The 22,327-nt window shown below is 38.8% G+C and overlaps 1 protein-coding gene across 8 annotated transcripts in view; it reads right to left on the bottom strand.

Moving 5' to 3' along the window:
* Positions 1-2,829: 2,829 nt before the first annotated feature.
* The window catches only part of nkx2.1 (NK2 homeobox 1), a 38,442-nt gene continuing 18,944 nt past the window's right edge, over positions 2,830-22,327 (bottom strand). For 6 of the 8 annotated variants that reach the window (XM_042388989.1, XM_042388991.1, XM_042388988.1 and 3 more), the window contains 2 exons: positions 20,163-20,391; positions 18,087-19,375 (listed from right to left, as the gene is read on the bottom strand). In XM_042388989.1, the coding sequence (XP_042244923.1) occupies positions 18,699-19,375; positions 20,163-20,370 (885 nt within the window). In that variant the 5' untranslated portion in view covers positions 20,371-20,391 and the 3' untranslated portion in view covers positions 18,087-18,698. Of the gene's footprint in view, positions 2,939-18,086; positions 19,376-20,162; positions 20,563-22,327 lie in introns of those variants that run through there. The other 2 variants (XM_042388987.1, XR_006091737.1) reach the window with 2 other exon arrangements.

Raw genomic sequence — 22,327 nt, forward strand, 5'->3', positions numbered from 1 at the left:
TGGCTCCAAATTAACTGTGAGTGGGACCTGCTGCTCCTCTGACCACCTCAGAATAGGATGGTCTACCTGGCTGGATCTTTCACTGTGGAGACGGTGGTGGTAATATGAAAGGTCTGGGAGGTGGCGAGGTCCTGGGTCTGGGGTTGGTTTTTGCAGAATGGGTATGGCTGATGCTCTCCTGAGGGAGGGGACGGAGGTCACCTCTTCCTTCAAACCATCCAGTGCTCTATCCCTCTGCTTGAGTTCCTCTGTCAGAGCAAAAAGTTGAATCTTGAGGCTCTCTCTCTCCAGCTGCAGCTCCTCCAGAAGTTATTTTAGAGCATCAAGCTCTCTGCTGCGACTCTCTCTCTCGTGGTTTAGCTCTTTTACCTGCTCTGACAATGTTACAAGCTCTCTCCTCTAGCTCTCTTTCTCTTGCTGTAGCTCTCTCACTTGTTCTGTCAGAGTGAACAGGTCTTTCTTGTAGCTGTCTCTGTCTTTGAGTAATTGTTTTTGATGAGTTGTCTGTATGCTTTCTTGCTCTTTTCTCATCTGTTCCATTTGTTGTTGTTGTAAGAGCTGTGTTGAGTCTTTGTCTGTCTGATTCAAGACCATTTCCCTGAGCTGCACCAGCTCTACTTCTAACTGGGTGAAGTGTCCCTTCAGGTCTGTAAAGGAGGTTTGATGTGGAGGGGTCAGGGTCTGCTCTGTGTCATCATAGTGCTCCCCCTTAGTTGGGATGCATGAGACAGTTGGAGGGTCTGTGTCACTGACATAAGGCTGGAGAGGTGTTTTCTCTCTCTACTGGAGATTTAAATGCCTGGAAACTGTCCTGGAAAGGCTTCAGATGACCATGTTCCATGACTTTACCACTTCTATAAACACTGACAGGTGTCATTATGCTGTTAGAGCCCTCTGGGTCTCTGCTCTTTAACTGCCAGTACTCCCTGTAGCCCTTTTATTCCATTGTAGGGTGATGGTTGACAATGGCTCTGTGCCTGGTTTCAGGTCTGTCAGTGTAGAAGATGAGTTTACTAATTTCTCAACTTTTAAAAAGATCAGCAGAAAGGATTTCTGGCTGTCCCTTAAGAAACTCCTGTCTAAATGTGCTTCTCCTTGTGTCATTTTTAATGTCTGGTGGGTAGTGTATGTTGATTATGTCACTCGTGCTCTGCTCTGGGCAGTATGGGAGGGTTGGCTGCTGTTTTGAATGGCTCATTGGTCAGGTTTCTTTGAATACAAGTCTTTCCAATTGCCACAGTTAGCTGCCACTGATTCCAGCTGCCATTTTGGGGTTCCAAATGTCACTGTTTGACGTCAGCTCAAATGGCTTATCTGAGTTGTTCTTGGTAGTCTATTTGTAACACTTGAACAAACAACTATACTTTAAGGTTTCCAATAGTCTAGGGATGTTGTTTCTTATATTAGTTATATGTGGGCCTACTCACTCCCTTTTGAATATCTGTTGTTTGTTAATTTTCCTTCTGTTTCCTCTCTCCTAGTAACAAGCTCCTGCTAACAATGTACATATTTTAGTATGTGTATTTTATTGTACTTCCATATCTTTAGTGTATTGTGGTTTTATGATAATGAAAGATGTATATTTTAATTACAATGTACATGTAAAGTCCAACTAGGGACAGCTGAAATGAGTTGAAATTTTGCAATAGCTATAAACTCTCTGTGCAGCCCATCAGTTTCATGCTCTGTATTGGAACTATGTTGAATTGCATTGACCCTATCAAATAAATAAATTCAAACTCCTGCTACCTCTCGTCACTTTCTTTGGAGAATTTTCTTGATTTCTCTTGTTTTTCCTCTTGTCCTGTTTGACTTCCTTGTTGTCCTTGATCTTGTCTCTAATGTGTACAAATTTTTACTTTGTTCTTCTCAATTTAAAATGACAAAAATATATGCAAATCTAGGAGCTCATGTAGTACATGTCTTCCCTGTCTTTGGAATTCTTAATACTATCACTACTTTGCTAGATATGTAAAAACTGTTGACCTGCTGTTGGTGAAGATAAAAAGTCAGTGGATCACAAAAGTCAATAAGTTTCATCTTTTGGGATCTGTACCAAATTTCATGGCAATCAATCCAGTAGTTGTCAAGACATTTCATCAGTTTCACTAGTGAAGCGTGTTAGCATTCCAGCATTCGCTAATTAGCACTGAACACAAAGTACAGCTGGGATTATTGGACAAATTAAAATTTAGACCTGCCTGTGGTGCTAAAAGAGAAACGAAGGCATCACCAAAATATTAAAATTCATCCCGAGGGGGACATGAATGTCTGCACTAAATTTCATGGCAATCCATCCAATAGTTAAGACATCTAACTCAAAACCAGAAATGTCAACCTCATGGTGGTACTGCAAGTAATGTCGGGGGATCACCATTGTCTTCAGGATTCATCTGCTGGGGACCATGAATGTCTGTACAAAGTTTTATTGCAATCCATCCAATAATTGTTGAGATATTTCAGTCTGGACCAAAGTAGTGGACTGACCTACTGACCAACAGAGCACAGATCAACACTGCCACCTCTACAGCTGCACAGCTGGTGTGGCTAAAATCCCAACACTGTCCAAAGCCAGACAGAAAAAATACCCACTGTGTCTTTTTCTGCTCACACAGATGCAAACCTGCAAACCCAGGTTCACCAAACTCTCAATGAGTTAATGCAATGGGGAAAACACCACACTCCTGTGCAATGCAGGCTCCACTGAAAGTTAGCCACAAGGGTAGGCAGGCAGGTTATTGCTTTAAGCCACTTCTGAATGTGAAGAGCATTAATGATATGGACAAAGCACTAAGGATCCTCACAAAGTTATTAACTGGCTCTTACCGCTGCACACTGCTGTTTCTGCCCGGTTCCAATCAGCAAGAGGAAGATGTACGACCACTGGCACTCCAGTCCTTCCACATGCAATCGCTTAATCAGCTTAGTACAGGTTCCCCTGCACATACAGAGTGATTCAAGAGGTCTGTTGCCTTACCTATATTCAGATGGGTTTCCATTACATGCCCTTGACTGTCTGTAATTCATGTTTTGTTTAGAGATCTCATATCTGACAAGGCGAAAATCACATAGCAAAATTGTCAAGCTGGTGAGATAACACAAGTCAGCACCCGTGGTGAAATAAGTTTACATTTAGTGGCTGTTAATTTGTTTGTTATATTCTGGATGTTTGTCTGAGCTCTTATCATGCTTGTTGGCTTAAAAGCTGAAGTTTAAAGTTCATTCTTGACTTTGGAGACAGCAGTTAAGAAAACAACTTAAATCCTCTACTTAAGTAAAACTAGCAGAACCACAATTTAAACCTATATTACAAGTAAAAGTCCTGCATTAAGGTGTAAGCAGCAGTTTAATGGTGTAGCTAGTTGATGTGTAGCCAAGTTTTACATGAAATGGGTGGTTGCATCATATTTTGATAATCTTACTAAATACAAAGCAGTAGTATTGATGTTTCATGAGTATTTTATAAACTTTGAATGTAAAATCTTCATCAGCAAAGTAAGTAGTAACTATAGACAGGGCTGCAGCCTGGATTTTTGAAATACTGGGGTTATGAGTTCAAATTCCCCCAGCAGAACCCCCCCCTCCCCCCCCCCCCCCCCCCCCCCCACACACACACACACTTATTATTATCACCCAATTATTGATTTAAATGTTTAATTGTCTTTTCTGCCTTCCTACATTATAGTCTAAATTTCTTTGAAATTCTTTCCAAGCCCTCTCTACACTTCTTTATGTGTTATTCTGGTAAAGATTACTGCATCCATTTAATTTAACAATGGGTTAGATGACTATGTTCAATGTGAAAAGTGGGTGTTCGTTGCCACAAACCCACAGATAATTATCACTCTGCAGGTCTGCTGCACTCCACAGAGCATTTAAGCATCTTTGAGCTATTTTTTTTGGTTTCATGGCCCACAACTTATTATGTTGTTCACCCTCACTGCTCTAATCAGTGTTGTTTCCAGCCACAGTAAACCCACTGTACACTACACCATACACTGTACATTGTACAAGACAATCTAGTGACTAGCAAGTTATGTTTACAGATCCCTTGTTATGGAGACTGTCCACTGATTACTGATTAAGACTTGAGATATTTGTTATGGATCGTGACAAACAAACGATAAATGGAAGTGATGTAGTTGGGGATGTGAGTCGTCCCTTTTGAGCAATCGCTTTAGTTGAAACATTTTAAGTACATGCGGTTGTAAATACAAGTTTGGCAATGTGGAAACGGTTTTGGCAATGGTGGAAGAAGTATTCAGATCCTTTACTTCGGTAGAATAGCAATGTCACACTTTAAAACCATTCAATTAAAAGTAAAAGCCATTTTTTTGGGATTTTTGGATTATTATTACTGATGCATCACTGTATAAGCAGCACTTTAACCCTAACAAACCCTTAATAGCTTTCTTTTAGCCTGAAAGTTTATGACTTTTCCTAAAGTGACCCAGAATAAACAAAAATGGAAACATTTCAATTTTTTTTTATATTTACACAGCTTTTTTTGAACTTAGAGAGGCTTCCCGGTTAAATTTGACCCATATTTACTCAGAAATACAAAAATCACCATGCAAAAATCATGATGTATATATAAATATAGTGTGATTGTGAATGTTTTTTCTCCTTAAACAAATAATGTAAAACCTAAAGATTACACTCTCTCTGCTCTCTGACAGCTTCATTAAGGATTAATCACCCTTTTATTAATGACTGATGTAATATTTATGAATAAAAATAGATTTGTGGTTCAGACATTTGCTATAATGATTAATTATGAGGGGTCAGAATATGAACATAATGTAAAGGTTAATGTTTTAGCTGGTCACAGTGGAGCTAATTTTAGTAGGACTTGTTGACTGTTGGTTCAGTCTATAAACCATCAGCCTATTATTAGGATTCATATTTTATAATTTGTATAAAATTTGAATCATACAATTATTATATGTTTTGCATTTAAAAGCCTGATCTTCAAAGTAACTAGTAAAGACAGTATATATTTCAAATATAGCTGAGTAAAAGGTATATTTGCCTCTGCAATGTAGTGAAGTAGAAGTATAAATAAAATGGAAATACACTGAAAAAATGTAACTTGTTGTTTCAACTTACAAATATGAGCTGCCTTAAAATTTTAGGTTAAGTCAGCAAATATAAGTAGTTCTTCTAACACCACCAAAAGTTATCTTCACTAAATATTGCATGCTGTGTAAACCCCTTGTCTTTGTCTGGTGGATTTAGATGTTAACTTACTGAACTGCTCGGGTAGTTGTTTGAAACTGCAAATCTAATTTAGATTAAATTTGGTTTGTATTTATATTTTCTTAATTTTAACAGTCAGTTTTTCATTTGACACAAAAGAACTTACAGCTATAGTTGCTGCTGTTGATAATGTAAAACGCTGATCTCAGTGACCTTATTATCATACGAGTGGACGGGGTAGGGACTGAGTTCAATACTAACCTTCATCATAGTTTGCATTGTTTTTATAGTTATGAAAAGAAACAGCCGTGACTTATTTTAATAAATATTAAAGACATACAGAAAGTTTTTCTCCCCCAAAAGCGTAGTTTTGTAGAAACGACCTTCAGAGTGTGTAAATCTGAAAACACAGACATGACATTGTGAACGGCGAAAACCGAGATTTGTGGAAATGGTGAAACGGCATTTTCGTGTGGAAGAAACACAACAACAATAATAACAATGGTGGATGGCTTCATGTGAGTGTTGTTCTCTTTATTGTCTGCTTTGACAGCTTGTTTAGAGTTAAACGTAGCTATCTACCACCTTTCTCTCGCTGAAACTGTTGTATTCTGTTCACAATAAACAAAATGTCAGGAAGCGGCTGTGAAAACGGAAACAGTATACTGTTCTTCTTCTTCGGTGGTTTTCTGTGACCGACTTGCTCGTCTGTCTTTCGGAATTACCCGTTTTAGCGTTTTAATGTGGACGGAGGTATTTGCAGAAAAGAGCTGAAACTCCAGCTGTAGACGCATGTCATTTTTGCTCAAATTTAGCTGGTTTATTGTAGACATAGTAAAAATTTATTGAGTTGAGTGAACTCGCATTCATCTTACGTTCATTCAACTCATTATTTCAATTTAAAAAGAGCTCAAGTCAGAAGAGCTCATAAATATGAGTTCTGAAATGGTACTGAAACAAAAAAACGTGAAATTTTGAGTTGAATTAACTTGAAATTATATACTTAAGTTATGTTAATGAAAAAATATCAGTTGATTCCACTAAACTCCTGTATCATGTTTTACAGTGCACTCAAATAAAGCACAAGTACTTATTGCGATTGTGTGTGGTTGCTTTCCAGTATTTGATGCAGTAGCTAAATCCTCATACATCCTCAAAGTGCGATGTATTTAATAACGTTGTGATCTTAAGACTAATTGTGTGACATATTTCTAATATTTTAAACTTTTCACTCAGTCCACAGCCGATCAGCTTTACAGAACCTCTGTGTATAAATCTGTCTTTCAGTGGCCCTGGGAATACATCTTGCTATATTACTCCCCCTCCTCCATTTCATGACACCATCCCTGCCCCCCACCTTCAGCTGACTGCACCTGTCACCTGGGGGCCTCTGCCTACATTCAGGATCAATTTACATAACCTCATTTAGCAGTTCACAAATCAGAGCCATTAAGAGCTACTAACAGGAACCAAGGGTTCTAATTTAGCTTGCCTTTCACAGTGGGAAAATTGTTCAGTTCAGGCCTACAAATAAAGATTCAGGTCTTAGCTTTGATTGTTGATTGTGATGGTAAATGTACAGATGATTAGAACAGATTTTTCCTCCCTGTATTGATTTCCTGCCAAAACACAGCAGGCACTGGTCCTGCACTGGGAAACCACTGGAGGAGGTGAGCGCTTAAAGGGAGACATTGATATGTACATATATTAAGTGATTTAAGTATAAAATATTTAATAAAATCATAAACATGCAGTGGTTGTCTGCAGGGCTGTTGATGTTAAGATGATCTATCAATCATTTACTGGCTTTACTGTGTATTATATTATTATTTTGACAATTATATTATCCAAAGACTCAATCAAGGATTTAATGATTAATTCATTTAACAATTTATTTACAGTAACTTAACACTTTGTCATTTTTGATTCCACTACACACATTAGACAGTATCCATCAAATCATTTAAAGGATTTGCTTGAGACTTAAACGCTTCTATTTACATTCGTGAGGCAACGTGACAGTAGCAAAAACCAATTCAGACAGCCGTGAATAGCTAAAGTCAAGAGCTGAAAAATTATTTTCAATCTGCATTCAATTTGGCAAAGATGGGGCTCATAGAATAAAGAGGCTGATTCAAATTTCCACTTGTTCACCACTAAACTTGGTGGTACGGCATTGCGAACGTGTGCTTTTTAGGGGGCATTTTTTGGGGGAGCATGTTTAATTAATCAACAAATCAGCCCTCTCTTCTCGGTGGCGTTCCAGACACATATGTTTGCACTTCAGGCTGTAGCATAAGGAGGAGGCTCTGCATGAGATGCATCCAGCCGCCTACAGATTTTGTCTACTGCTGTTGCAAAATGTGATTGCATAACATCAGTCATCAGCAGGCAGATAAGAGCTTCAATAACAGTAGGCCCATAGAGTTTGCAAAGTTATATAGAGGATATATACACTGCAAGACCCAGACGCATTGGATTGACTGTATGTAAGCTCTGGGGGTCAAGTCACACAAAAATGAAAATGTTTATGAGGTGTGATTCAGTAAAGTGCCCCTGTCCAGCTTTGGTCTGGCTCGTTTTTAGTCGTTTCACTTGAGGATAATTTATTACAAGTGTGCAGAGCAGGTCTATGTGGGGGTTGGGATTTAGCAGAATGGTGCTTGAAAATGCTATAGCAACCAACAAGAGGTTGTGGGCCTTTGGTAAAAGCAACTCTGATTGTGTAAAAAAGGAGATAAGATAGCATACTGATCGTGATGGTGAAACATGTTAACTCAGTTAAACAACAAAGTTCAGGTCGTTTTTTTTTGTTTTAAAGCAATTAGGCAGTCTAAAACAAATGAATGAGTGTTGCATAAATTGCTTTTTGAATATATGGATGGACAACATGGAGTTTTTAAGTTGTTTTAAATGGACTTCAGGCAATTTTAACCCAAATATGGACAGTTTAGAAGTTGAACAGTGCATCCCAGCTCTCTTAAAACTGCTCTCAATCCAAAAAAGTCTCAGTTGAGCAAGATTAAATGCTAAAAAGAGACTTGGACCAAAGCCAGTGTCTTGTCCATCACTCCTTAAAATAGGACAAGGGGGGAGACAACTGTTGTTGCTGTGTAGCCTAGACGAATTACTTTTAATGAACATGTAATTAATGGAAATAGACTGAACGGTCTCAAAGCAAACAACGATTCTAATTGATTTGCATTTCCCCCCTTTTTTTGGCGCTCCGATTCCCTTTGTCCGGCGTCTCTATTGATTACCCGCTATGTGTATCGCTCCGCATGTGTTTTCCTTCATTAAGAGATAACGGGTTCCTGATTACTCCCATCCCTGGGTTTAATGTTGCTTAATGTCTACTTTGTTCCCGTGTCATGTCGGAGGGCAGCGAGAATAATGAGAGAGTGGGTGGGCCGTGATTGGCCTGCAGTAAGGCAATATAGTGTTTAGGACGCCGGCTGCAAGGGGATCAGTGGAGAGGTTAGAAAAGCAGAACCTTTGAGCTGGCTGAGACGCAGCATGTGGTCTCCGGGTCCGATTCACTCTCACTTACACTGGTGTTTTCTGCTAAACTGCCTTTTTTTTTTTTTTTTTTTTTTTTTTTACCACCAACACCTGACACTCCTTCATGCCTGTCAGCCTGACATCCCTGAGATGCTTTGGACGGCGAGTGTTTAACATAAATGTGCCTCCATGTATATAAGCCCCTTCTGTCGATTTCCGTTCATTCAGTCTCCAAATTGACCAAGTAACAAATCACATAGGATAGACTATATCCTTACGATTCAGCAACCGGAATAACATACAGTGACAATTGGCCTAAAAAGAGAACTACCGCGTTGTGAACAGAATTGCATGTTAGCTGATTGTTAATTTAAGCGGCTCGCACTGGCTAATTATGTCGGCACAGCCAAGCCATTTGCATGATGGACCAGCCACCTGCCTGAAGGCGCTGCCAGGGCAAACTATGTAATTACTGAACAGCAGTGGGGCAATTTTTGACTGTCGCCCCTTTTGTGTCACATGAATTCCTCCTAATGACATATTTCATTAGGGGGGCAAATATCACCCCTCCTCTTGGTTGCCGAACAAAACATGCAAGTCTCAACAGGTCCTAATATAGGCTACAGGACCTATTTACATCCACCTCCACCCTGTGTTTGTATTAACCTGCAGTTATGTGCGTCTTTGCTGTGAGTTAAATGGACGGTCGTGCCTTTTCTCAGCTCGGCTCGCGCTTTGCTCGGGTTAAAATGGACTAGGCCTTTTCTTAAAGAAGTGATTGCACCCTGAACTCATTAAGCTGTCAAATGTCTAGGCTTTGGGATCTTGATTGCTTATTGTGTAGCAACATTCAAGGAATTTTTTTTTTTTTAGTCTGCAAAGAGACGTAACCCACTAACAGGAAAAATCGATCGACAACTGGATTTAGGACGGTTCCTTTAAGTTTTCACGCACTCTAAAAATCAATTGATTTAAATTTTATCCAGTTTGGGTCAATATAACAGCAACACAATACTGGGCTAAAGTTACCCAGAAAGCCACTCAGGACCATTTCTCTACCCTTTTTTAAATCATTATTATTATTTTATTGTTGGGTTATTTACTCAAACTAAAGCTCGTTATAATCTGCTCTTTTTAAACTCAAGCCTACATGTCACGGTTTGTTTTTGATTGTTAATAACTTGTGTATCTATTGAATGTCATATGCACAAGAAATTTGTGACAGTTATCAGATAAAGCTTATTGTGTGTAACACTGAGTGAAAATAAGATATTTCTACTGGGTAAAGTTTACCCATAAATGTGTGTCTAAAGTTTTATTATTGGATTTATGTATTTATTTTAACAATAACTCAAATCAAAAACATTCATGAGCCACAAAGCACCATTACTGTAGCCTATTATTCCGCGCATGTTGACCAAAAAACGATATATAGGTCTATTTATTAATGTTATAGGCTACTTACTTTTCAGCATTTCCTTGCCCTACAGTATAATTACACTATTGTTATAATATTATCTTGATATTGTGGAACATTTCTTTTTGTTCACTCTAAAACTGTTATATATTTTCTACATGCTTTCGTGTTTATCGCATACGCATCAGTTTAAATTCACTTTAGGTCTTGCATTTTGAAGGCGATGGCCTCGGACTATTCAAAGCGTCATTAAAGGGAAGAGAAGTTATCTCTGCGGGCCTATAGAGCGAGCAGCGGGACCCGGGTCGGTCTGGAGGGTTTGGTGTTAACGGGGTTAGTGATGGCTCGTTGGTTTCTAAAGGACTCCTGCTGGTACTGTACACAGACATGACAACTCAGCTTTTAGTCTGGTTCTCGCTTAATTGGCATGTTTAACGGGCGCACGCACACGCACGCGCACGCACAAACACACACACATTCTTGAATTTCTATCCTTGTGAGGAATTTCTATATACTTATTCACTTATTGGGGTTACACCAGCCAATCACGTTGGTATAATCTATCCTAATCCAAATGTTCATTTAAATTCCAACTAAACTTAAAGTTGGTAGAATTTAAGGTTAAAAATCTTGAAATTATGCTCCAGTTTGGAGACAAAAGACTGAAATATGCAAATAAAAACAAATGTATGGTGTTATATTTGGTGGCAACCTGTGGAGCATTGGGAGGACTCATATGTAAAACTAATTTAGCATTAAACTGAATCCAACCTATCTAAACCCACATTTGGATTATGCTGCTGGTGTCTGGGGTCCAAAAATGCTTTTAAAAGAATCCAAAACTGATAAATTAGGCTGTATTTTGATGGGATACAAAAGTTTGCACTAGTTCGGATCATTATGGGTGACATGTGGCGGTGGCCCTGCAGGGTATGTAGGATGCATTTCTGGAAAAAGCCTGATAGAGACGCATGAAAGCAGACCTGCTGGCTATCTCTGTGTTTTGTGGGATAAAGAAACTAATGGACCATGTGGTGAAAGATAGTTTTTTTTGTGCAAAATATGTCTCAGAACATGATTGTGAAAATGTATTTTTTATGGGGTTTTTTCAACTTGGTGAAAATCATACATCAGAGAAACTTATTTTTGCATTTGTGATATTTGGACTAAACCAAAGATCCAAACATTTAGTTGATTTTTAGTTTGTTTTGTATAATTTATTCAAGTAAAAAAGGACACCATGTGCACAAATTAAGAAATACTGAAGTTGCAAGAGAATGTCTGCACTCATGTGACCTCTTTATCATACGTAAAACCCATGAAAGTTCTTTTTTTCACTCCATGTTCCAGTTTTCACGAGGTCCTGAGTTATCCAGATAATGCACCTCTTAATTAAGCTTCATGAGAAAGAACACGGTTTATACAAGATCTTTAAACATACAAAGTGTCCTGTCTTGTACTTGTACCCATGATTCATAAGCTTCTGATGCTGGTAAGCAAACAAAACCCACTGTTTAACAGTTTGGTTCAAAACTAATCTTAACTGTTATCCTTATTCTTTTCTTTTAAATCAGAATCAAACACTAACCTAAGGAAATCTTAAATTCACTCTTTACTTTAATCTGAAACTCAAACTGAGTCGTTTAAGGGCAGAATTACAACAAGAACAACTCATACTATACTGAATGATGACGACAATGGAAGCACTTGCATTAGCTTAGTTGGACACAGCGAGGAAAGTACTTCATTAGGTTAGAGGAAGAGGAACTATCAACATCTCTGATTGAGGTGGTTTAAATACACAGTATAACTGCCATTACCTGACCTCACAGAGCAGATATGACTTTACTGCCTCATGTAGTTGAAGAATGTTTTTTTTTATTTGAGGTACAGCCTTCACAATTTGATATGCGTAACAGATTTCTGTTTCAGTTGAATAATGTTATTGATAATGTTATATTTTACCCAGATTAATTTAGCTATCACCTACAACTGATGTGTGGATATGTGATGTTTTTTATATATAGTGGGAACCTCTGTGAAGTTGTCAGCCCATTATATCCTCAACATTGCCCAACACAAAACTGTTTTGTCCAAGTATTAAATGCCATTAGACTGAAAAGTAGACAAAATTGTAAGTATAACGCAATTTCTAATATTTATTACAGACTTAATAAGCTAAATTATCAAGGTTATGTAATTAGCCAAGCTGTTAAAGGAGCAATACTAGTCCTATATTTAGTTAGCTTGCTGATCTATCAAGGAAACAATATGTTTGTCATTAATAAATTTAAAAAACACAGACATTTATGGTTTTATTTGGATTCTCCCTCATCATTCAAGTGTATCCATTGAAAAGCGATAGAGCAACTGGCTGGGATCTAAAACAACTGTCTTCAGAGCAGCTCTGCTCTGAAATATTAGACCGCCAATACACAAAAGGGCAGTTTACAGCTCAAAACCATGTTTTAATGTTGACTTATTACTGGCCTGTATACTGGATTAAATCTCCTAAGTTTTCCAGGTAATAGCCTTTGTCAGCGGAAGCTAATGATCCACTTCAATAAACATGAGGTGTCACAGGGATCAGTTATTTTTTTATTTAACATTAATGCCCTGGACAATGTAATCAGTGTTCTGGCTTAGTACTTGTATTTCTTTCTTATATCATGTAAAGGTGCTTTTGAGACTTGTCCATGTCATTGTAAGTATTATATTTCCTTTCACTTCTATGCAGATGATACTCCCCTTAAAACCTGGTTATCTGGACCATCTTAACCAAATTATGATATCAATTCTGTTTTTGTAAAACTCCAGAGGAATATGGAGCAACAACTAAGTGGTTTCTCAGCTCAAAGTTTCTCCAAACAATAACAGAACTTTTGGTTTTACTTTAAAACCATCACTGGGAGGAGATGGAGGAGTTAAAAAATAACCTCCAGGTCTTTACTACTTGCTTATAGGTAAAAAAATCAATGAATGATGTCACAAATCTATACATAATGCAGAACATCATCATGGAATATCAACACTTAACAATCACAGCTACATTTAAACAACTCAAGTTATTCAGAAACCTTCAGACAGCTGTTTAAGAGTTCATATTTGCTAATGGCAAACAGTTTGTAAGGACTAGAGTGTCCTGGTATTTGCTTATTGTGTTTAATTTCTCGAGATTTGTTCTACATTTGTTCCACATAAAGGATCAATAGTGGCTGCAAGCATTTGTCAAAATGAGTGGCTTTTACATTTCTTTAAAGACAACATCTTCAGACTCATGCTTTTAAAAGAAACCAACACACTGTCAATCACTTGGACTCACTTCATAACAATATTTCTGTCAGCAGACATTAATCAGGTAAAATTAATATATTTGTCTCTTAGAATTTAGTTCATTCTGCATGTTTATTCATTCATTTAGTCATTTATGTAACTACGTATTTATTTTCAACCTTAGTTTTTGTGTTGTTTGGAAGTTTTTGGGTCCTGTAACCTTCTGTTATTCTAAAACACAGGTCACAAATAAATGTGTAATTATAAGGAGACAGATCACTTCAATACACATGAATGAATATAGTGCATAAAATTAAAGTTTCTCGAAAATTTTCACTATTTTCTTATCAGCACTGTGAATTATGACCCATGTCCAGTTCAGTCTGGAAGTGTCCCCGAGCAAGACACGGAAATCCTTCTGTCCATCAAGCTTTTCTTGTAAAATTAATAAACATCCATTTACATGTTTTCTTGCTTTTTGGGGTAGGCAAAGCACGAAGTCCATTGTTAAGTACTGAAATGAGAAATCTTGTGATTTGTGCCGTATTATTAAAATGAAGATAAATTGCAGCCAGTCCTAGAGAAATTTTCTTCAAAAGAAAGAAAACCAAATGAACACTGAAGATGTATAAAATGCGCTTTGTTCATCAGAGGGAGGGAGAGAGAAAAGACTCCACTCAGCGAGCTCTGAATGCTGCATTTCATGCCTGCAACAATTATGCCGAAAGGTCAAGTATTACAGCATCTTGTGCTCCGCTTTGCATGCAAAGTATTTCAGTTCACAAATGACCCTCGTTTGCGCTCTTTGCACAATGGCTTGAAGAACCGGATAAACGTAGGAAAATTAAAGATTTTTGCTGCTGGCTGACAATAACATTTACCAAAGGGGGTGATTGCAGTTGCTGTGTAATTGTCCTATTTGTAATGCACATGAATGCTTAGGCCCCGCTGCAATGAAATGTTTAGGAACTTAGGAAAGATGAGCGAGAGTGACTGAGTTCTAAAACAAGAAAGGGGATTATTTTTTCTCATGTTTAAACAAGGTTATTATGAAGTGCAGCATTTGACACATAGTTGTGCCCAGTGTCTTGTTACTATTAAACAACGTTATATTTTTTCTTAGTTTGACTGTAATTTTGACTTGATTATGAAATAAAATATTATATACATGTATTTTAGTCAATACTGTCATGTCCGGGTGCTGATTTTCCATTGATATATCTACTTCAGCACCGTGGACAGCACCCAGGTCCGCCTCCTGCATCTTTAACAGAAACTACAAAACCCTTCATAAAACCACAAACACACACACACACACACACACACACACACACACACACACACACACACACACACAGTAAGAAGTCACTTTAAAATTCGCTGCTAATAGTTTTCAGGTGAATTCATGGTTATTAGAGGTTGATAGACGCTTCTATGATGCACATAATCCACAGTGCAATGTTAATGTCACACATGTCGGTTTAATGTCCTCAATATATTAATCAATAGGAATATAAGTCATGAATCGCACTTGCACGTCCGCGTGTTTATCTGTTGAATACGTTTGACGTGGTTACATCCATTGCTTTAAATAGCCTCTGATTTGATTATGCATATTTTCAATTATTCAAATGTATTATTTAAGTTTCAGCCAGTCTGATAAGTTAAAATATCCATCTTCAACTGATTTGATCATTGAAAACTTGCACTATTTCAAGATTGTGTTATTCCTTTATGTGTAAATTGATCCCCTCTAACTGCATTACAGATACTATTTTAGATTTTAAACTTAAAGCAGTGAAAGTGCACAATGGAAACAAACCTACAATTTGTCGTTTACGTTAAGAAAAATAACAAGTTTAACACAGAAAACAAGACGAAATGATGATTAGCCTAATGGTTTAAACTGACATTTACAAAATTACAAAGTGCCAAAATTCATACATTGTATAATAAATTAAATTCTTTAAAACGATATATTTTGTTTTGTTTCCACTTGTCGAAGCCACAGTAAAGATTTAAGTCAACCCTTCAATTTTAAGACGCACCGGTGTTTGATATCCTCTCAAAATGGAAATGAATTTGTATCTACATTCCACTGAAACATAAAACAGCAGTTCTGAATGCTAAATATCGACCAAAGGTAATAATGAAGCTAAACAGGCGAATAAAATTCACCAGCTATAGCCACTAACTCAAATATGATTACCTTGAGATTAGGGTCTAATTGCTTGGGGTTCATGGAGACCAGCCCACCATAAAGCCAGGAGGACTTGGGGAGTTGCACTGTGGGTTTCTACAAAAGAGAGCGATGAGAGCACACACGCTTCCAACAAGTCATTCTCAACAGCTACAAGCTGCACACAAAGACCACACACCGCGCCAAAGACATGTTAATGTAATCCCAAAGTTCTCACTTCTCCCCCGAACAAAACCAGCTCTGCAAAATACCTAATAGAAGATAGTTTCTGATGCTGGTTAAGGTCTCACTTTAAAGTCCAAAAGGGGCTTTTTTTTTTTTGGGAGGGGGTGGGAGGGGGGGGGGCAGCCTGGTGGCCTAACTGGCTGCTACTGCTGCCTTAAAGGGACACACGCAAAATCAGAAAAGAGTCAAATCTGTGCGTTTAGTTTTCTAATATTGTGAGATCAGAAGTGCATAACAACATATAAGAACAAAAAGGGGTTTTTATGTTACACATCAAGAAATAAAAAGTGAGTGTCGCCTGAAATTAGAGCAACAATGCACTCAAAAATATTTCCATTCTCACTATAATTACAGAATAGGAGCCAAAAATGTGCTGCAGAGTCCGAATCAAAACCTTAATGACAAACCTCTGAGAGGTTTGTGCAAAACAGGAACACGTATTTTTAAAGGTTGCATTAACGGAAAACGGTGTGTGCATCATGTTTCTGCAGGTCATCATACAGCCTGTAATTTTAAGACATCATATCTTACAGCTATGTGGCTCAAAATGCAAAAAAAATGCTGGACGCTGAAAATATCAGGAAACACGCAGGATAATCAGCAAGAAGCCTTCGATCAGAAGTCAGGTGCAAACTGCATATAAGCGATAATTCACGGTAGATGTACCTGATATTTGATGCATTTATTTAGCCTATTTGCTGATAAACAGGTGGTTTGTGTTTATTTATTTTTTGGTAGAGGTAGGTCGAATAGTTAAATGCGTTTAAAGTTGATCAATTGATTAATTAGCGTTGGCTTTTCCATTGTAGGACTTACATTAAGACGATAAGTAAATAGATCCCAAATTAAGTCGTGATTCTTGAAATTTAAAATAAAATACGCCAATAAAGAGAAAACAAATAGCCTCACAAACTAGTTCCGGGTACACAAATGATTATTCAGCTCATGACAACAGATAAATGTCAAGATTTAAAAAAAAAAAATCTAATTCTAACTTAAAGAATTGCAGCATTTTTTTTCGAAGAGATGAATAGGCAGATAAAGGAGAAAATACGAAACTCCACTGTAGGCTATCAAATCATTTTAGCGTATAATACAACATTTATCAAGCTTTATAATAGTTTCCTTCAAACCGCAACTTTTTAAAATTATAGCTGTATGATATGTGTCAACACTGGATTTAAACAACTTATTTGCACCGTAAAAAAAAAAAATCATCTGTCGTTACCTTTGTCGCTTAGCAACCACATTGTTTACTGTTTAAGACCTATAAGACCTAAAACGCTATAAGGGTCCCTAATGACTGTCATGGCTTTTATTTACCGAGATTTCACCTACAGAAAAATAAATAACACGTTCCTCACTGCGGCCGTCTGTAAAAACATTTGTCACCGTCGTGTCTAAACTGAGACATGAAATACAGCCTGATCTTCAAGAAAAAAAAATGTTTGTGAAGACATGTTTGTTATTGACGCTATAAACAGCCTTTCGCCGTTTCCCTTTCAATCCCCTGATTGATTATTGATAAGTCAGCTGATAGTCCAGCGTCGACAGTTCGCCTCGCAAGTTATTTGAGAAGAATGCCGCGCTGTTTGGTCAGGGTTTTTCATCGATAAGCTGTCCTTTGAGCAGCGTTTGTGTTTGATGTTGGGAGCCGAGAGACCTCACCTTTCTGACTCACACACACACACATACAGAGAGAGAGAGGGAGAGAGAGAGGGAGAGAGAGAGGGAGAGAGGGAGAGAGAGAGAGAGAGAGAGAGAGAGAGTAAAGAAAAAAGAAGGCACATAAAGGCTCGGTTTACTCTGCAGGTCATGCTTGTGTGAGCTGGAGCCTTTAACGATAAGCCCGAGCTGTGTGTGATTTGTCAAAGAACAAAAAAAAGAAAAATAGGCTCCAACATTTAATTGTCGTGTCAGAGAAAGAGCCTGAGTGTTGATATAGTGTTGATATAGTGTTGATATAGTAGGCTATTTGGTTTCTTCACTGTGCCAAGCCTGAAAATATTTGGCAACATGGAGTATATCTGTTCTCCAGAAGATCATTTTCCCACAGTGAGCCCAAGAATATATTAAAAATGTCAAGAAAATTCTATTAAAAATTGTAATAAAAATGTAATAATAATAATAATAATAATAATAATAATAATAATAATAATAATAATAATAATTACGCACATCGGTTTGTGCGTAATCTGGTTTACTCCATGCCTACTTCCGCCATTTAACACCGCATATGACGACATATTTCACAAAAAAACCCTTAACTAACTTGTTTCCATAATTTATTAATAGGACTGTTTTGTAGTAAGTCAAATATCTATATAAGTTACAAAGAAATAAAACGTACAAATACCAATGAAACGACAACAAACCGGCAAGAGCGTCAAAAACTTTGTACAACAGATAGCTAAAATTCAAACCTTTTACAGAAATATACACGCTAGATCTACGGCTTACATTAAATTCTATTATAAATCAGAGTCATGTGTGTTTGTTTGTGGGGAGGAATTTTAACAGCACCCATATACAGCAGTCCTGTAGTCTATATGCCTCCCCCCCCCCCTCAACTAATGCGGCCTATATGACTGCTGATTCTTCTTTTGTCTCAATATAATTTACATAAATAAATCCCAAGACTTTCACATCCGCAGTTTCTGGTCAAAAATGTTTTTTCTCTCTCCTCTCCTCTCTCGGTATGAGTCACACTTCCCTCCAAAAACTTTCCCTCCAGGAAATTCAAGAGGAGCTGCTGCCACCGATTTCACAAGGTTCTTGTTCAAATGCGCACATTTACAGTGAAACTGTCTTGAAAGAAAAGTGTCTCTCTCTTTTTTTTTTTACTTAAATAGAAGAAGGTTTAAATGATAGCCGGTGCTCTTGTCACCACGTCCTGCCGTATAACAGGGCTGAACACTGCAGGGCCGAGCCGTACTCTGCGCCGGGGGAATTCAGGTGGGAGAGGCCGGCCACTTGGCTCTGCAGTGACGGCGGACTGGAGGAGTGCGGCGCCAAATCTGGAGAGTGACCTGTGCTTCCCACCTGCTGGCTCTGATGCTGCCCGAGGCCGGCCGTGTTGTTGGACATGATCATGACATTACCACCTTGCTGGTGGTGGGTCTGTGCGGAGGATGTGGGCGTGTGGCCGCTGCCTTGGCACGGCTTCCCGTCCTTCACCAGCACCGGCACGGCCACCCTCCGGGGGGACTGCTGCTGCTGTTGCTGACAGGAGCCGCTGTCCTGCTGCATCTGCTGCTGGGACACTTTGTCTTTCGCCTGCCTCTTCATCTTGTACCGGTGATTCTGAAACCAGATTTTCACCTGGGTCGGGGTGAGGTGGATCATACTTGCCAGGTGCTCCCTCTCCGGCGCCGAAAGGTATTTCTGCTGCTTGAAGCGTCGCTCCAGCTCGTACACCTGCGCCTGGGAGAACAAAACTCGCCTCTTTCTCCTCGGGGTGCTGGACAGAGAGCCCATGCCTTTACCCACGTCTGCCAGGGAGCTGAGACTGCCCATGCTGCCCATGTTCATCCCCGACGACGAGCCCATGAAGCGAGAAACTGCGAGAAAGAAAAATAAACACAATAAAATACCTGATTTCACTTTGAAGCAGTGTGACAATGAAATATTATTGTGTCCTTTTGTGGAAAAAGCTTCTGGAAAATTGTGGTTGAGTTTGGAGATAGTATTTGATTGATACAACTTGGTTATAATATCATTAAACCTGGCATTCATGTAATTACAACCCTGATAATTTTTTTCATGGCGGTAAAAAAACGTGCAACATAGTCTGAGTTTTGACAGGCAGCTGAGCAAAAAATGCTTTCCAAAGGATCAGGTGCTCTTATCCATAAATACAAAACTCCAACGCGTGTCAAAACACATATTCTTATATTATCGACTTGTCAAATTATAGGCAATCAACTTAATTTCTAGGCACATAGTGCAGCAAAAGCTCATGCAAGATACCATATTATTACTGAGTTAATATAACAAAGTATGGGACACTGGTTAATAAATTATCTTGCATAAACGCGCACAGCTGAGAGGGAAATCTGGGCATGAAAGCTCCTCTGATGAGACTTTTTTTTTCCAGATGTTGCCTTGGATGAAATGCAGGGGGGGTTTTGCTTGATCTTTGCCCTTCCTAATAATAAAAAATAATAACTAATTTAACCTACAGGGGTATGGAAAGTGTCCACCTTGGTGCTCAAACGCGCGCAGGTGTCAGAAACAATACAGCAAGCACTAAAACGCAGCATAAAACAAACAAACAAACAAAAAAAAGCATGCATATAGGACCTGCGATAACTCAAAGCTGGAGTCAAACAGGTGCGGTATACTTACTGGTGGAGAAGCGCGGGTCTGGGTTGGCTCCGTACCAGCCGGTGGCCGTGGCGCTGCCCCTCATGCCGTCCTGGTAAGACGGCAGGTCGCCCATGTTGCCGTTACAGTAGCCCCCCATGGCCGTGTGTGACAGCTGAGAAACACCTGCCGCAGTCATGTGGTAAGCCGCAGACACAGTCCCATTATGGCCCATGTGGTGCTGCTGCATCGCCGCCTGAGAGACCTGCGGCTGCCGGTAAGAAGTGAGAGGTGCCCCCAAGTTGTTATTCTCCATACTTACTTTCTTATAGCTCTCCTCAAGGGGACTCAAGATATCGGAAACAGAAAAAGGAGTCGTATGCTTTGGGCTCATCGACATTGTTCTGGGGCTGGAGAGGGAGAAATTAGAAGGCAAGGCAATCTCTCCTTCTCTCTCTTTTTTTTTTTCTTTTTTTTTTTTTTTTTTTTTTTTTTTTTTGGCCAAAGCCCCTCTGGTTCCTGTTGTCTCAACGTCGATCCTGGTAGATGAACACGTAGGAGAGCGCCTCAAGTCCGCCTTAATTGGATTGAGTGGGAGCTCGGTGCTGGCTTTGGTTTGTTTTAGCTGGGTGCCAGGTTTAAGGCTACCATCAGAGGCGGGGCATCGGCAACAATACAAAACAGCTCTATAGCCTCCTTTTTTTTTTTTTTTTTTTTTTACGCCGAGCGTAATTTCACTTACAAGACATGTGCTCTCCTCCCACTAACAATAACATAAACGCTGTAGTACATGATCATAAATGTTCATCCCGGCGGCGCAGAGTGGCTGCAGGCGGTGTCCGGGGCTCCACAGCTGATGCATTTAGAGTTTGTGACTTGTTGCTGTCGCTGATAAACACACGGCTGCACCTTGGGATTGCAGTGACCACAATACACTTTATTAACTGTAGTGATGTTTACGAGGGCCTCTTGATGAAAGGAGGCCTATATGGACTTGAGAGTTGGAGAACCACTCCTCAGTTGAACTACTGACTTTTAATGGCCATGAGAGGCCTCCAGTGATTGCAGGATTGTTTGTGTTATGCCTTATCGTACTCAGACATGCAAAAGTGCACTTGCGGGGAGGGAAATTGACTGATACTGATAAGTAAATAAATACACATCCGCGTGTTAAGTGGCTGCGTAAATGATTAACCCCCACCGCGTGTTTTTCTTTTGATATCATTGGACGCAAGCAGCGTGTCACCTAAATTCAGATGCACACACTTCGTCTAAGAGACCCGGTATAAAAAAAAAAATAGAGTCTGGAGTAGAAGAGGCTCTCGTGTGAAGTTAACGGCGTTCAAGCACTCTCCTGCAGCACAACGCAAGGTAGCCCTCAGTAGCATCTTGCCTTAATGCTCAAGGAGCCGTAACAGTTTAACTCAATCATATCTCATTTCTAAAAATGTTTTATGCAGAGGAAAAAAGATTTTTTTTTTTTTGCCTCCACCCAAACAGCGTTGAAGTCGAGAAATGCTGTTCTTAGAGCCAAACATCAAGCAAGCTTTTAGTCTCCTTTTTTCCTGCCATTTCCACCTAAAAGTGACAAAAATAGGAATTTATTTCAAAGCAGAAAATCATGAAATTACACAAGATATTATTATCATAATTGCTGTATTTTTTAATGTAATGCTAGTTTACATTACCAGTATTTTTTTTTAACTTGTGCATTAATCTGTATTAGCATATTTTACATATTTATCAATATTTCAATATAACACAAGCCAACTGCTTTAAGTGAAAGTCATTATGGCTGCCAACTTATGTCCTTCCTGCTACAAAAATCAGAAAAAAAAGCAGTGACGAATTAAAATTGGTACAATAACTTCTAACTTACACACTCTGTGGATGTCAGGATCATACCGGAGCTGAACCTACTACTGTTATATAAATAAAATAATGTTATTAAATGTGAAGCTCTCGTCAGGAGGTCTAACTTGCAGCAGCTCCCAGCAGAAGTGTTTTTGCTTGCCTGCAGGTTTGGAGCCGATATCTCCTTAAACAGGAAATAAAGCAACACAGCGTCTTCTGGTGGCAGACACAATCAGTTGTAATGTTGTGATCCGTTTTATTCCTCGGCGGCTCCAACCTTGTTCTCTTGTCTCATTTGATAAAAAAATATAACTGTGAATTATTTCCTACTTGTGCAGCTTTTTTATTGATGC

The sequence above is a fragment of the Thunnus maccoyii genome, chromosome 16, assembly GCF_910596095.1.
Source record: "Thunnus maccoyii chromosome 16, fThuMac1.1, whole genome shotgun sequence".
Classification (NCBI taxonomy): Eukaryota; Metazoa; Chordata; class Actinopteri; order Scombriformes; family Scombridae; genus Thunnus; species Thunnus maccoyii.